This window comes from Panonychus citri, unplaced genomic scaffold, assembly GCF_014898815.1.
Source record: "Panonychus citri isolate SS breed McGregor unplaced genomic scaffold, ASM1489881v1 Contig00002, whole genome shotgun sequence".
Classification (NCBI taxonomy): Eukaryota; Metazoa; Arthropoda; class Arachnida; order Trombidiformes; family Tetranychidae; genus Panonychus; species Panonychus citri.
In genome coordinates, this window is record NW_026515407.1 from 96740 (window position 1) to 110580 (window position 13841).

The window sequence follows — 13841 nt, forward strand, 5'->3', positions numbered from 1 at the left end:
ATTTAGATAGAGATGATTATCTGATCAATATATTACCACATCGGGTGTTTGTATGGACGATGATGATAATGGTGATTGATAAAATGTTGATTGTTGTCAAAATTTAAAGCTTAATCTGTTGTATTAACTGTTGATGATTTAAATCTAGGATTAAGATTCAATTGTTAATAAAAAATGTGGACTCGTTTTTGTTTTGTTTAGTTTGTTAATCCAAGTGATTGTAAAAATTATACGATAATTTAAATTCAATTGATTTTCAATTTAATCCATTTTGTTTAGTGTCTTGATTTAACATCTAGAGGATTCGTAACAAAAGATGAGAGAGAGAGAGAGGGAGAGAGAGAAAGTAGATTGTATGAAAGATGAAAAAGTGATGAAGATGATAAATAAGATGATGAGAAAGAAAGAAGAATAGAAAGAGCAAGATGATGACCAGAAGAAGGCGGTGAGTTGGTGATGATGATGAGAGGGAAAAGGATGAGCTAGAAAGTGCGAAGATGAAGATGATCAAGTTTAGTGTTGGGGGTGGATTAGTTTATCATCTTTTCTCTTACTTTTACCCTTTCTTATCATCTTCATCCTTCCCCTTTACTGACCCACTAAGACTACGAATGGTCTCTATATATCGAAGCGAATTTTTTTTCCTACAACCACGAGAGAGTTTAGTTCGTCTCTCTCTTTAGCATCCTCATCATCGTTTTCGTCTTCATCAGAATCAGAATCATCACAATCGTCATTTCAATCACAGAGTCGATCGAGTTAACAACTTTTTTTTTCTTCGAACAAAGTTTTCTTCATTTGGAATCAATTAACAATCATCTTAATCATTTTCATCATTTGTGTGAAGGATCATCCAACTTTAATTTGATTGTGTCCCTTCATGTAATTAACAACAATTAATCTAATTGTCTGTGAATACAAATTTTCAAATTGGATAAACAAAAATGTTACAAATATCTCAAGTAAGTTGAAACCTTTTTGATTAATCAACTTTTACCTTCTCACAATCAATTGATCACTTTAATTGTTACTACATTAGGAAAATAATCAAATGTTGGATTAAAATTTGCAACATTTCAAAAGTTAATCAATCATAAGCAGTAATCAAGCAATTCAAATGTTGATTATTGTCAAACAATTTGATTACAATTCAAAGGATACACCTAATTGTGTTTACGATGCTGATACAATTAAAAACCCACAAACTTTTCCCCTAAATCAACACTGATCACCTTCAATCTGATTAGTTCACAAATTATCAAGTTAATCATGATACTATTTAAGTGATTTACAATCAACACGATGATTAACAGGAAACAATGAGCGGAAAGAAGAAGAGAATTATTATTTTCCATTTCGAATTTAAATTCTAATCTAATTTTAACATCACAATCTCTTCCTTATAATATTTTCCCTCGATTTCCACCTCCTACTCCTCCCTAAGTTCTCATCACCTGAAGAAGATATTAGAACTTTTGTAAAAGAAAAGAATAAAAAAAAGAATAGAAGAATAATTCTGAAAAAATTCGACTCTTTAGCCTCAGGGTAATCATTTATTCTTGATTCTCATTACCATGAATATGAACAATATCATAACTTTAATCACTTTCTCTCTCTCTCTCAACTTACTATTTTAATCAACAATTGAAAACAATTGCTCATTACAATTGTTGATGATTAAGCCTCTAATTATTATGCATTATCATGTTGATTGTACCTCACCGAATGCAAACAATTTACAAATTGATTGTAAAACACAGCGTAACAATCAACATGATGATACCTCAACTCGTTGATTCAATTCAATTTATAGTAAATAAATTATACAATATGATTTAATCAATCACAATCATTGAAAAATTAATCAATCAAATCTATAAATATGTGAAAAAAACTTTCATCATAATCAAGATTAACCCTTTAATTGTGATAATTTACAACATTTCATTTCCAAAATCAGATTAAAACATCAATCAACACTCAAGAAGAATAATGAAAATTTCAAAAGTAATGAAACCTTTTCCCAGAAAATTAAATAATCAACAACACTAATTGTTATAATACTAATTAAAACAAACTCATCAACAATTAACATGAGAGACACTAAGTAACAAAAGAGAGTCACTTAATCAACGTTAATTAGCAGGATGCTAATAATACAACAATGATAATGTTAAAATTATATAATGAAACTTTCACTATTACGATTAACTAATTATCATTAATCTAATTGATAAACTTATTCCGGAAGCTTAGAAAAGATTCAATCAATGATAATCTTAATTATCATGATAACCATTATCACCTGGAAAAAAAAACTGAATGATAAAAATATTCAAATGATAATAAATGAATCATTCCGAGTGCTGGTCAAGTTATTATTCAAAATGTATCATGAAAATTACATCGTTTATGGTCATTAGTTTAATCTTGGACCACGTTAAGCTGTTAAAAATAACTGTTAACAATTAAAATCAACAGAAAATTTCAATTCTTATCATCATCATCATCATTTCCTCTCCCTTTACTTTTCATTTCATCCTCATCTTCATACCTGGTTGATTCAATGTGTATACTTGTTGTTGTTTCATTTACCTGTATTTTTTTTATAACAAACAGTTTATCAAAAGTATTACAACAAATACAATAACTACAATGATAATAATGATACAATAATTATCTATAACAATACGATGATAAATAATATGAATGTAATAATAGATTAACGTTAATCTGTATCAATGGTCAGTTGTTGGTCACTTGGAGTGTTATTGTTTTCGTTGGTGGTTGTTTTAATTGTTGCGATCGTTAAATATTTACCTTTATTCAATTAGCGACTTTTTTGTTTGTTTCTAATATTATTGATTCTGTTTTTGGTTACAATTAATTGTCCATAATGAATTTTTTTTTTGCTAAATTGCTGATTGGATTAGATCATTTTTGAAATCACAATCAATTGATTATCGTCTTTGTGTTTGCGTGTTGATTGTTTTTTGGTGACAGACAACAAAGGATTAAGTTAATCAAAAACATCAACAGCAAAAAAAGGTTATCATCAACAATCAATTTAATCAATTGTGATTAATCAAGAAAAAAGTAACGATGAACTTGAAAGGATAGACAAAATTAACTTGATTGTTTACCTTTAATTGTGATGAGATGATTTGTTTGTCTGTTAATGATATTTACGACAATTGATTTGAAACAATTTATTGACAGTTTTGAGGTTTTAAGGTGATCATTAAAATTGATGATAACTTTTCAATCTGATTTATTAATAGTTAACCCTATGGAGTTGTCATCATTATCAAGATGATTAGATGTTGATAACATCTAATCAACAGAAATAGATCAAGTTAACAATTTGATTTAATAACCATCATCAAGTATCATCAATGTTGTATCAATGTTAAATATAACAATCAAGAAACATAATTAACCTCTAACTGTTAATAGATACATTAAATTGTGAAAAAAAAGTTTTATTTTTCATCAGAAATCAAATCATTCATACAATTTAATGAATGAAAATAGTGACAATCAAAGTTATCAAGTTATGAAAAATAATTAAGATGATGATTGCTAATAATTATTGATAATTTTGTATGATTAATATTTTCAATCAATTTCACAATGATAATCACTGTTAATCACTATTAATATCATATCGAGCATATCAATACATTTTTTAGAGGAGATAATTAAATGTTAATAGTAACAATTAAAGGGGATCAAAATAGCATCTCTCTCTTGGTTTATTAATTATCATGTCTCTTTGATGAAGTTGAAAGTGAATCATAGTAACAACAATTAACTAATTTTTTCTGCATCTAATTAACAGATAACGTTATTAGTTTTGTGTTTACCATTGATAAGTTATGGGTCGATCGAGGATTCAACTGATATTAATAAAAGTAAAAAGATTCAAATTGTTTACATCAAAGTCCCATTGGTGACAAATAAATTACGTAATCAAAATAATCCAAGTGATTTACCTGGAGGTGGTGATGGTGGAGACAAATCATCATCTTATTCATCACCAAGCTCATCATCTGGTCCTTCAGGTAAACCCTCTTACATGGGTAATGGAGGTGGAGGTTATCATGGTGGTAACAGTAATTATATGTCTAATTATGATTATCCTTCAAGTGGATTAAACACTGGAGTGGGTGGAAGTGGTGGTGGAGGTGGTGGATCATCTTATGGAGATCATCCATTCAATACCTTTAGTTTGACAAGTTCTGTGGGCTCTGGAGGATCAAACAGCGGAGGCTATGGTAACATGGGTTATAACAGCGGGTCAGAATCTTCGGGAACCGCTAAGAAACCATTGTTTTCATCTTCATCTTCATCACCTTCCTTTGACCACTCGCCACTTAATCATCATCATCATCATCACACTCATCCCAATTCCATCATTTCATCAAACTCAGATTCATCGGGTAAACATAAATCAACTTTTCCCTTTCCAATTAACGTTAACAATCAAGCAAATGGTCCAAGTGGAGTGGGTTCTGTGGGTGGTAATGGCTACTCTCAACCAATTAGATCGGAAAGAGGAAACAGTTACAATGGTGCAATTAGGCCCACCGGTTTCCAGGGATTCGATAAAAACTACAATCAGGTAAATAGAAACAATCAAACTAATTGTTTACCTTTAAATTGAAATTTAATCAGCACGAGTTGTGGTAAAATTCAGAAGTTAATTTGTAAATGATCGTAACACAATTTGATTACCATTTACTTTTTAATCACTTTCACAGGATTAAATTGTTAGTCTTATATAATCAATTACCTTAATCACTATTAAATTACATACCTTATCATGAAACAATCAACTTACAATTGAAACAAAAAGTTAATTACAATTAAAACAAAGTTTTTTTTTCTTTTCTTTGCTTCTCCAAACCAATTAGTAAATTGTTACTTAAATTAGATCTAATTTTAATTACAATTAACTTTGTTAGACCAAAAAAAAATAGGAGAGACACATTGATTAAGTTTTTTTGTTTGAAACAATTTAAATTGGTTACAATCAAGATGAAAAAATTGATCACAATTAACAATTTGTTTTTACAACTTATTGTTTACTTGTCAAGATGCAAAAAACAAACTAAATTAAAAGTTACAATTTAACAAAATTAACCCCAATTCAATTGTTAATCAGGATTAAGGATGATTATGATTGTTGCTAATTTATCAAAGGGATTAACTTGATCATATTGGACACATAATTTTTTCATTCTGATATTTAATTGCGATCATTATAAATAGTAGTTAGTTAATCATCGTAAATTTTAACCAACTGATTGCATGTTATCACTTTTTAATCACGCAATCTGATTTAACAACAATCAAAAACAATTAACTTACTGGAAAGTTAATTAATTTAACAACATATTAAGTTAATGAAACGATACATTCAACTGGATTAAAGATACAATTAGTTTAATAAAATTTTTCTTTCTTAATTGTTAAAGTAAATCAATTGATTGTTTCCTGATTTAACTGAATCTAAATAAGATGATAATGATAGTTTATATTGTAAATTGGACAACAATCAAAGTTAATTGTTAAGACTAATGAATCTAAACAGTATTTTTTTCATGAATTAACCTTTTTTTTTGATTGTTATTATGATTAACTAAATTATGATTACAATTTAAATCTTTTGTTGTCCATCAATTGAAAGGATAATTGCTAAATTGTTATTATATTGATAACAATTGAATTATGATTAAAATATTTGTGATGTTGATGGTCAGTTTATTGTTAACTAATCATGAATTAATTTAGTTCCTAAATTTAGTTGTAGATATTTTTTTAACCAATAACAAAAGTGAATTTGATTATTTAGATTTGATTAATTGTTTGAGACCTTTAAAAAAAAGTTAATCATTAACCAGATAATTGTGATTTAATTTCATTTGTTATTTACATAATCAAGGACATGGTAGCAATTAAATTGAATTAGTTTCAATTATTATATCAACATGGGAAACAGTTTGGTGTTTGTTGATTAAGTTTCTGATAATTAAAGTTGATTAGTGATGATAAATTGATGAAATTTTCATTTCATCAAACATAATTAGTGATAAAATTGAGTTAATCATTTTTTTCTCATCAATTTGAATACAATTTAGCTAAATAATTACAATCAACAGTGAGAAAATACAGAAAAGTAAATCAAATTCAATTCTCAAATTTAATTGTCTATTTTTATGTCTCATCTTTTTTCATCAGGATCAACGATTTAATCAAGGACCAATTAACTCAATTAATAGTAATCCAATTAACAATAATCATCACATGAATACCAACAATAATAACAATGTCAACACCGTGAATAAAAACAACAATCAACTTAATGGTAACAGTAATCAAGGTAATCCTAATTATGCTTTTAATTATGATAAAATCCAAGGAGGATTTAATAGTGGATCAAGTGGATTACCAGGATTAGGATTAATGGGATCATCTAATGGTTTCCTATCAAATCTCAAGCCATCTGATGGAATTGGGTAAGTGACCAACTATTAATTAATTATCTGAATTGAACTTGAAATTAACCAGAATAACAATTAACAACCTCGTTTAATCCAAACCCTTGCAACAATTAACTTAAAAATAGTTGATTAAATTTCAACTATAAGGGTTACAAAAAAAAAGGTTAATCTACTAATTGTAAATGTCTCTCTCTCAGTCTCTCCGTCCATTGATTGTTATTAACGTTAAATGTCAAGTGTAAAAAATTTCAATTGATTGTCTATCGTATTGATTGCCGATAGTAGTAGCAGTTGTATTATTAACAATTAAATTGTTTCCCAATCTTATTCATCTAAATCAAAGTAATGGTTTTTTTTACCCTGAACTTGTCTTCCAGTCTATCACTATTTTAATCAACAATTTAACAATATTAATAGTTAATCAATAACAAAAGGTATATGCCCTTATAATACACAATCAATTGACGAGTTAAGTGAATGAGTTAGATAAATATTTTGTTGACCTAAATTGTTGATTAGTTGCCGTTAAAATAATCAACATGATGATGAACCTTCCGGTCTCACGAAAGAGAGAGAGAGAGAGAGAGAGAGTTATATCAATAGTAAATTGTGATTGAATTGAATGAGAATCAAGTTGATTGTTATCGATGTTACTGGTTAATTTTGATCATCTCACAATCTAAAATAAATTGAGTCCACTTTCGATTGTTATTATTCATGTTAACCAGTGAATAACAACAACAGAACAAAAGGAAAAGGTTAGAACTTTTTTTTCTCTTTCCAGGTCGATCTATTGTTAATTTCTTTTCTCTTCTTCAGTCTCTTCGTCAATTGTTTCCTCAAATAGAAAACCTCAGGTCAATCATCATCATCTTCTTCATCATCGTCAATGATTTAACCTTTAATTCTCTTCCCTTATATCATCATTATCTTCATCTTCATCTTCATCTGCATTTTTATTACAAGTTCACAGTTTTCCATTATTATTATGAGTCTTAGTCTTTCACTTTTGTCTTATTTTAAGTTTTCTGGGTTAAATGAATTACTATTAACTGGAATTCAATTGGAAACTTTGATTATCAATCAACTATCATCACTCGATTTATATTCAGACAATTAGCTTAATTTGATTTGTAAAATGAAAAACTTTAAGTTAACTGTTGTTATTTTGTCAGTTGTAATCAATTTATCTCAATTATTTTGTTGATTATTTGCTTGTTTACTTTATTTACTTGTTTAACTGTTAATTGTTTACGGTAGTTCAGTTTTCTAGTCCCTTCAATTAACCCTGATCATCGAGTTGATTGTTTTGTTTGTTATTTTCAAATTTCATCTAATTTTTTTACCTTCTCATTTTGATTGATACTATTAATAGAAATGGTCTGATTAAACCGATGGGATCAACGGGAAAATTGATTAAACCAACAGTTAATGATGATGGATTAGGATCAGCTTATGGAGCTGCTTCATCTGATTCATTACCTTACGGTACAAATGAAGCTGATCCAATTGGTCCAAGTAATTATCTCTTTTTGTTTGATTAACTTAATCTACAATCATCCTTTTCTAATTGTTATTGTTGATTAACCTTCAAAATGAACATTTTTTTAGGCTACAATCCAAGTGACTTTTTTGGTCCATCAGCGACAAGTGGACTTGACACTGGACTTGATGATTTCACGGGCTTCGGTGATATGACTTTTGACTCCGATGCGCTTTTAAATTTTGGTGGAATGCAACCTTATTCAGGAGATTTAGGTAAATGGTCATCAGTTGGTCAGTTTGAACAAAATTCGTTAATTTTTCTCATTGTTTTCATTTCTCTTTCTCATAGGGATGGAAAAAAATAATTACAAGAAAAACAAAGGTTATGGTTCACTTATGTCAAGTGCACTTTCGGGTTTGGGCTCATTTGGGTTCTTATCTGGTTCTGGTTCTGGTTCGTCGAGTTATAATCCAATGAAAGGAATGGCCATGGCCATGAGTAACACTTTTCCCTCCTTTGCTGGTCCAAAGCTCCAGGGAAATCATCTTCATCATAATCCTTCATCTTCTGGATCGATGGTGGGAATTGGTGGTGGTCCTTCAAATCCTTCGACATCTTCATCCTCATCTTCTGGAAGTTTCGGTGGAATTCGTACTAGATTAACTAATCTTCTTTCAGGAAGATTACCAAGTTTAAATTTCGCCTCATTAACAGGCTTAGGAAGCCCTGGGGGTATGTCGGGATTAGGAGGGATCAACAGTGGATTATTGGGCTTATTTGGTCTCTAGAAAATGTTGGGGAAAAGTTTGTTAAGTTTTAAAGATTAATTAATGCACAACAACAACAATTGATTAGTTTCTTTGCTTTTCTATCTTAATCATCTCCTTGCAATTGGTTAATTGTTACTCTAAAATCAATGATTTCCATCTAATTGTTGTGTAATTATATTTTTTGTTTGCCCACATTTCTAATACCAATTATCACCTCATTATCATCTCAATGTTTTGATTAGACTTGAAATAATCAAGTTAATTGTTGCTGATACCAAATCAACAGCCAATCTGAATTTTTCTTCATAAATCATCTTCATCATCTTCTCATTCATCACCAGTGATTTTGACTCTTTTTTACTCTCTCTCTCTCTCTCTCTCTCTCTCTCTCTCTCTCTCTCTTCCTTTCTTTCTTATTTTTCTCATTGTAAATAATTATAAATTCAATTCTACATTTTAATTTGTGCTTTTTTATATTGTCAATAAAAACAATTAAAACAATTAAATGAGCTTTGGATCAAAATCTTAAGAAAACTTCACAATCACTGAAACTTTTTGTATTTCGCGCTTTTCGATTGCGACCCGGAGCCGCTACGGTTTCTGTCTTCGGTTAATGTTATCAAAACAATTTTTTTGTAAACAAAATTAAGAATCAACTTTGATAGAGTAATTGTTTAATTCCGGTTTAATTAGTGGATAATTGTTTTTTAAACTGCTTTTGCTAAATTAAAGGTTTGTTGATTTTATCTCCAGGAGAATTTCTCATAATTTCAAATCGTTTTTCTATCTTTTCTCTCTCAGATTAAGGAGAACTGATTTTCAATGACATTATGAAGATGGATTAAGATCGAGTTGATTAAATTCAAATGGTAAATCATGAATATTGTTTATTTTTTTTCTGGACTATCAAGTAGGAATACTATTGGTTTACAATCAAATTAAAGGAGATTGGTTAATATAAGTGGAGAGGTTCAGGTGAATCGGTAAGAGAAATCTAAGAGAATGGAATCATTGGAAGGTTCAATGGAGATTTAAGATTTTAGTTTTAAAACGAAAGTGGAAACGAATTAATCCCATCGAAGATCGTCTGGGTCAGAGAGGATTTCAGGTGACTGAGAAAGATTATTATCCGAAGTGGCACTTATATTCCAGTCTGGATAATCCCATGGATCGCCTTGAACTATTCCAGTTTCTTCACTATTCCAATCCAATTGATCGTTGTTTCGATCTCCTTCTTCTTCTTCCTCTTCTTCGTAATTGGTGTTATAATTAGTATTGTGTGATGCAGAAGATGATTGTTTTGGTTGTGGTTGTGGTTTCTTAGCACGAAAACCTGATGATTTATTGGTTTTCTGAAAAAAAAGTGATAAAAAAATGTACAAATTAGTCGAGAGATTCAGAAGAATCAGAACGAAAATTCAACTCACCTGATTAGATTTCTCATATTCGGAGAGAACTATTTCACTTATCCATCGATCTAAAGTACGAGACAAATCAACCAATTGTTGCAATTTGATTGATTTTAATTCTTCAGGTAAAATGTTCCAACCAAAAATTTGTTCAACAAAACGAGACATTTTAAATTCTAAAATCAAACAGATCAATTGAAGGTCAGAAAGCGAATGATGATCGAAACATTTCTCATCCTCTCTTTTATTTGAAACGAGAAAATCAGAGTGAGTGGGAAAAGGAGCAGAATTAATTAAATAAGAATCAAATTAATTGCGAAGATGATGAGAAAAGAAATGTAAATGTAAACAAGAAAGAAAAACAATACAACTCAATTAACTCTTTCTCTTCATCAAATATTAATAATTCTCATTGAACAATCAAATAGTTTCTCTATTGATTAAAGTCCAATATGATTTCTAATATTTACTATTAACTTTCAACTAAGAAAACTAATTTTTAATCTTCCATTTCTTTGATTATCTTTAAATAGTTAATTATGAGAAATTACAATATGTTTACATCTCTTGTTGAACTTAAACCGAAAAGCAATCTACTGATTGTAATCAAGTCTCGAAGACGATTCTATTCAGATGATCAACAATCGATTGGGGACAAAAAGAACACCAATCAAATTAAAAGCACAATTAATCACAATGAGATTCCCGAAGCTCCAAATCCTGATACTTGTTGTCGTTCTGGTTGTGCTAATTGTGTTTACCTTGATTATGCCAACAGATTAGAAGATCATTTCAAAGATGGAGGAATCAAAGCTCAACAGCAAATTGACCAGTTAATTGATGATCCGAATATTAAACAATTCATCAAGATGCAATTAGTAAATAGTAAGAGTAATTCACATGATCCACAATCATCTTAGAACAATTTAAATACATTGTAAATCAAAATACGCCTAATATTTGTCTTTGTCCTTCTTAATTAATGACAATTTATCTAATCAATTGTATTCTTTATATTTGTAACTATGCAACAGTTAATTTATTTAAAATGTTTATTTTGTCAACACAATTGAATGTCAAATATCCCGAAAGCTTCAATCAACAATCACCCAATGTAAATATAACAATTAAATCTAATCTTTAGGAAAATAAATATTATTTGAGAGTCTAAATGATTACTTAATGACAATACTAAAGTCTCACTGGGGAAAAGACTTGAATGAAAGTCTTGAGTTAATCGTTTCTGTTTCTGATTAATTAGGATGATGATTAGCGATCAATATGATCACAATTAACACTTTTTTGTGGTCAGTTGATTCGCTGTGATTTGAATCGCTGGTCTTGTGGTTTTCAGACTAATACTGTTCAATTATTGAACATGTGATAACTTCAAGTGGATTATTTAGATAATCAGCTGTAGAATTAAATCTTAAGCTGATTAATATTAGATGAGTATTCTAACAAAATAAGAATACATTTTTGTTGTTGTTGATTTTTCGTTTTATTTTCTAATAAATTGTTTCTTTTTTTCAGGTAAACAATCGACTGAAACCCAAATAATTTACTAATATCCTTCACTTACAGAAGATGATTTTCTTCAAATAATAAACTGATTGGTATCAAAAGTGATTCCAATCAAAGGTAAAGGTGCAGATTAATTAATTATTATGTGATTCCCAGAGTTCCAAGTCCTGATAGTACCTGTTGTCATTCATTTTGTTGTCATTAATTAAAGGGTAAAAAGAGAATTGGTTGTTAAATACACACTTTCAAACACCTTACATTCACCTGCAAACTTTAAACTGATTGCAGATCATTTTAACTATTGACTGGCACTGCCAATTTATGAGCCTTTAGTCCATGATATTCGAGACTCTTCCGATTGATGAAGCCCTTCTTGCAGATTGAACATTGAGTCTCTGAAAAAGAAAAGAAATATTCATGTTAATCAATTTGATTACATTGTTTTTCATTAATAATACATGTAATAAAAGTTATAATAATAATACCTCGTTCTTTAAATGCTTTACAATGTCGTCCATGACTATTTAGTTTGTGGACACAGTTTTGCCTCCATTTGGCTGTGAAACTTTGACCACATGGACAATGCATCACAGAGTCAGTTCGGATTTTCCTCTTATTGTGTTTCTTTGTACTGTGAATATTTAACGCAACGCAAGTCAAAAATGTCTTGTTACAAAGTTGACATTTTTCACGGTGAGCTGAGGCTAAAATAAGAAAAAAGGAAATTTTAATGAATAAGAATTTAATGAAAAATATGGCTTACTTTTCTCCGTCGATTCAGAGCATATTCTTTGGTGTTCACTCCAGGTTTTAATGGAATCTAGATATTCACCACATTTACAGTTGAAAACTCTACTTCTCATGGATAATAAAATTTGAACACCTTCATAATCACTATCGTCAAGAAAACGTGCATCGTTACTGCCGATGCTAGTTGATGTTGATGCAGAATAATCCAAGGCTTTGTCGTCACCAGGACCATTCATAGTTGAATTCGAGTCTTTTGAGTCTTTAACCTGAAAAGAAAAAATTGGAAATATTTTGATTTAGATGAATACAAGAACGATAAAATTAAGTAGTAACAATTTATCTCAAGAGAGTAATAGATAGCAAAAATGATAGAGAAATTTGTAAGCAACTTGAAGAATGAGAACGGAAAGATGAAGAACAAGTAGAGGTGGACGATTTTTAAATTTTCTAACAATTCAAACATCGATAATGATGAAATATCAATACTTTCAGAAAAAAAAATCGATGTTTACAAACAGAAAAAGAGAGACAAAAAGTAAGAGAAATCGATGTCTCATATAAACAGACAACATGATCATCATCGATATAGTGGCCCACCTCTAAGAACAGGAAAGAGCAAGGAACGAGAAAGACCAATCATAAGGACAGAATAACTAAACCATGAGGCCAATATGGCGACGTGAATATAACTCGGAGAAAAATATTCACTCAATTAAAGAACATGGTATTGATAGATGAGAGAAAATTTGACAAGAAAATGAAGAAAATGAAGAAAAAGAATAAATTTCTCAATCAAGAGAGAAATCAAGCATTCACAAAAAAGAGCAGAAAGAGAAGAAGGAGGAAGATGAGAAGGTTGAGGTTGGAGAGAGAAGAGAAAACAAAGAATGGAAAATGGAGAAACAAGTAGCAATAGAAAAAGAGATGAACAAGTGAAAGAAAAAGAAAAAGAACAATTTAAACGTTGATTGTTAGACACACAAAGACATTGACACATTCTAATTACCTTATTTTTATTAACTTTTTGAGTTGTTGATGAATATTTGGCTTCATTTTTGTCATTTCTAATCATTTCAGACTCAGACATTTTCTCCTTTATCCAATTATTAAAGATGATGACGGAGTCAAACAGATGAGCAGAATTGAGATGGACGCTGGTAGAGCGAAGAAACTCAAGTAATTAAAACTATTTTCTAGAAAATTAATTAAATTACAACAATAAATAGAAAGAAAGAGATTTAAAATTATCTTAAGAGAATTGAGAACAAAGTAAAGTAACAGAATAGAATTTGAGAGCATTGATCGACCACAATCGATCTTCTTCTTTTCTTTTCTGATCTTTAATCGATCTTTTCTAATCTATTCCATCGATTCTCTTTTCTCAGAATAATAAGTT

At 29.5% G+C, this 13841-nt stretch overlaps 3 protein-coding genes across 6 annotated transcripts; 1 reads left to right on the plus strand and 2 right to left on the minus strand.

The window, feature by feature from the left end:
- The first annotated feature begins 173 nt into the window (after positions 1-173).
- On the plus strand, positions 174-10874 carry LOC128387316 (uncharacterized protein DDB_G0283357-like). Of its 3 annotated transcripts, none has more exons than XM_053346500.1 (8): positions 174-962; positions 3842-4624; positions 6244-6521; positions 7882-8024; positions 8118-8264; positions 8341-9494; positions 9564-9745; positions 10705-10874. In XM_053346500.1, the coding sequence occupies exons 1-6, from the start codon at positions 945-947 to the stop codon at positions 8778-8780; spliced, it is 1809 nt and encodes a 602-aa protein (XP_053202475.1). In that variant the 5' UTR covers positions 174-944; the 3' UTR covers positions 8781-9494; positions 9564-9745; positions 10705-10874. The 3 variants fall into 3 exon arrangements, with proteins under 3 accessions (XP_053202475.1, XP_053202470.1, XP_053202466.1); XM_053346495.1 differs by having other exon boundaries at positions 9564-9631; XM_053346491.1 differs by lacking the exon at positions 10705-10874 and having other exon boundaries at positions 9564-10380.
- Positions 9830-10339, minus strand: LOC128387346 (uncharacterized). Its single transcript, XM_053346531.1, has 2 exons — positions 10190-10339; positions 9830-10114 (listed from the first exon to the last, which is right to left on the minus strand). Exons 1-2 carry the CDS (start codon positions 10337-10339, stop codon positions 9830-9832), a joined length of 435 nt encoding a protein of 144 aa, XP_053202506.1.
- A 773-nt stretch (positions 10875-11647) lies between the features above and the next one.
- Positions 11648-13723, minus strand: LOC128387335 (GDNF-inducible zinc finger protein 1-like). 2 transcript variants are annotated; one of them, XM_053346511.1, is made up of 4 exons: positions 13452-13723; positions 12459-12711; positions 12181-12399; positions 11648-12090 (listed from the first exon to the last, which is right to left on the minus strand). In XM_053346511.1, exons 1-4 carry the CDS (start codon positions 13530-13532, stop codon positions 11990-11992), a joined length of 654 nt encoding a protein of 217 aa, XP_053202486.1. In that variant the 5' UTR covers positions 13533-13723; the 3' UTR covers positions 11648-11989. The 2 variants fall into 2 exon arrangements, with proteins under 2 accessions (XP_053202486.1, XP_053202494.1); XM_053346519.1 differs by lacking the exon at positions 13452-13723 and adding an exon at positions 13043-13243.
- Positions 13724-13841: the final 118 nt, after the last annotated feature.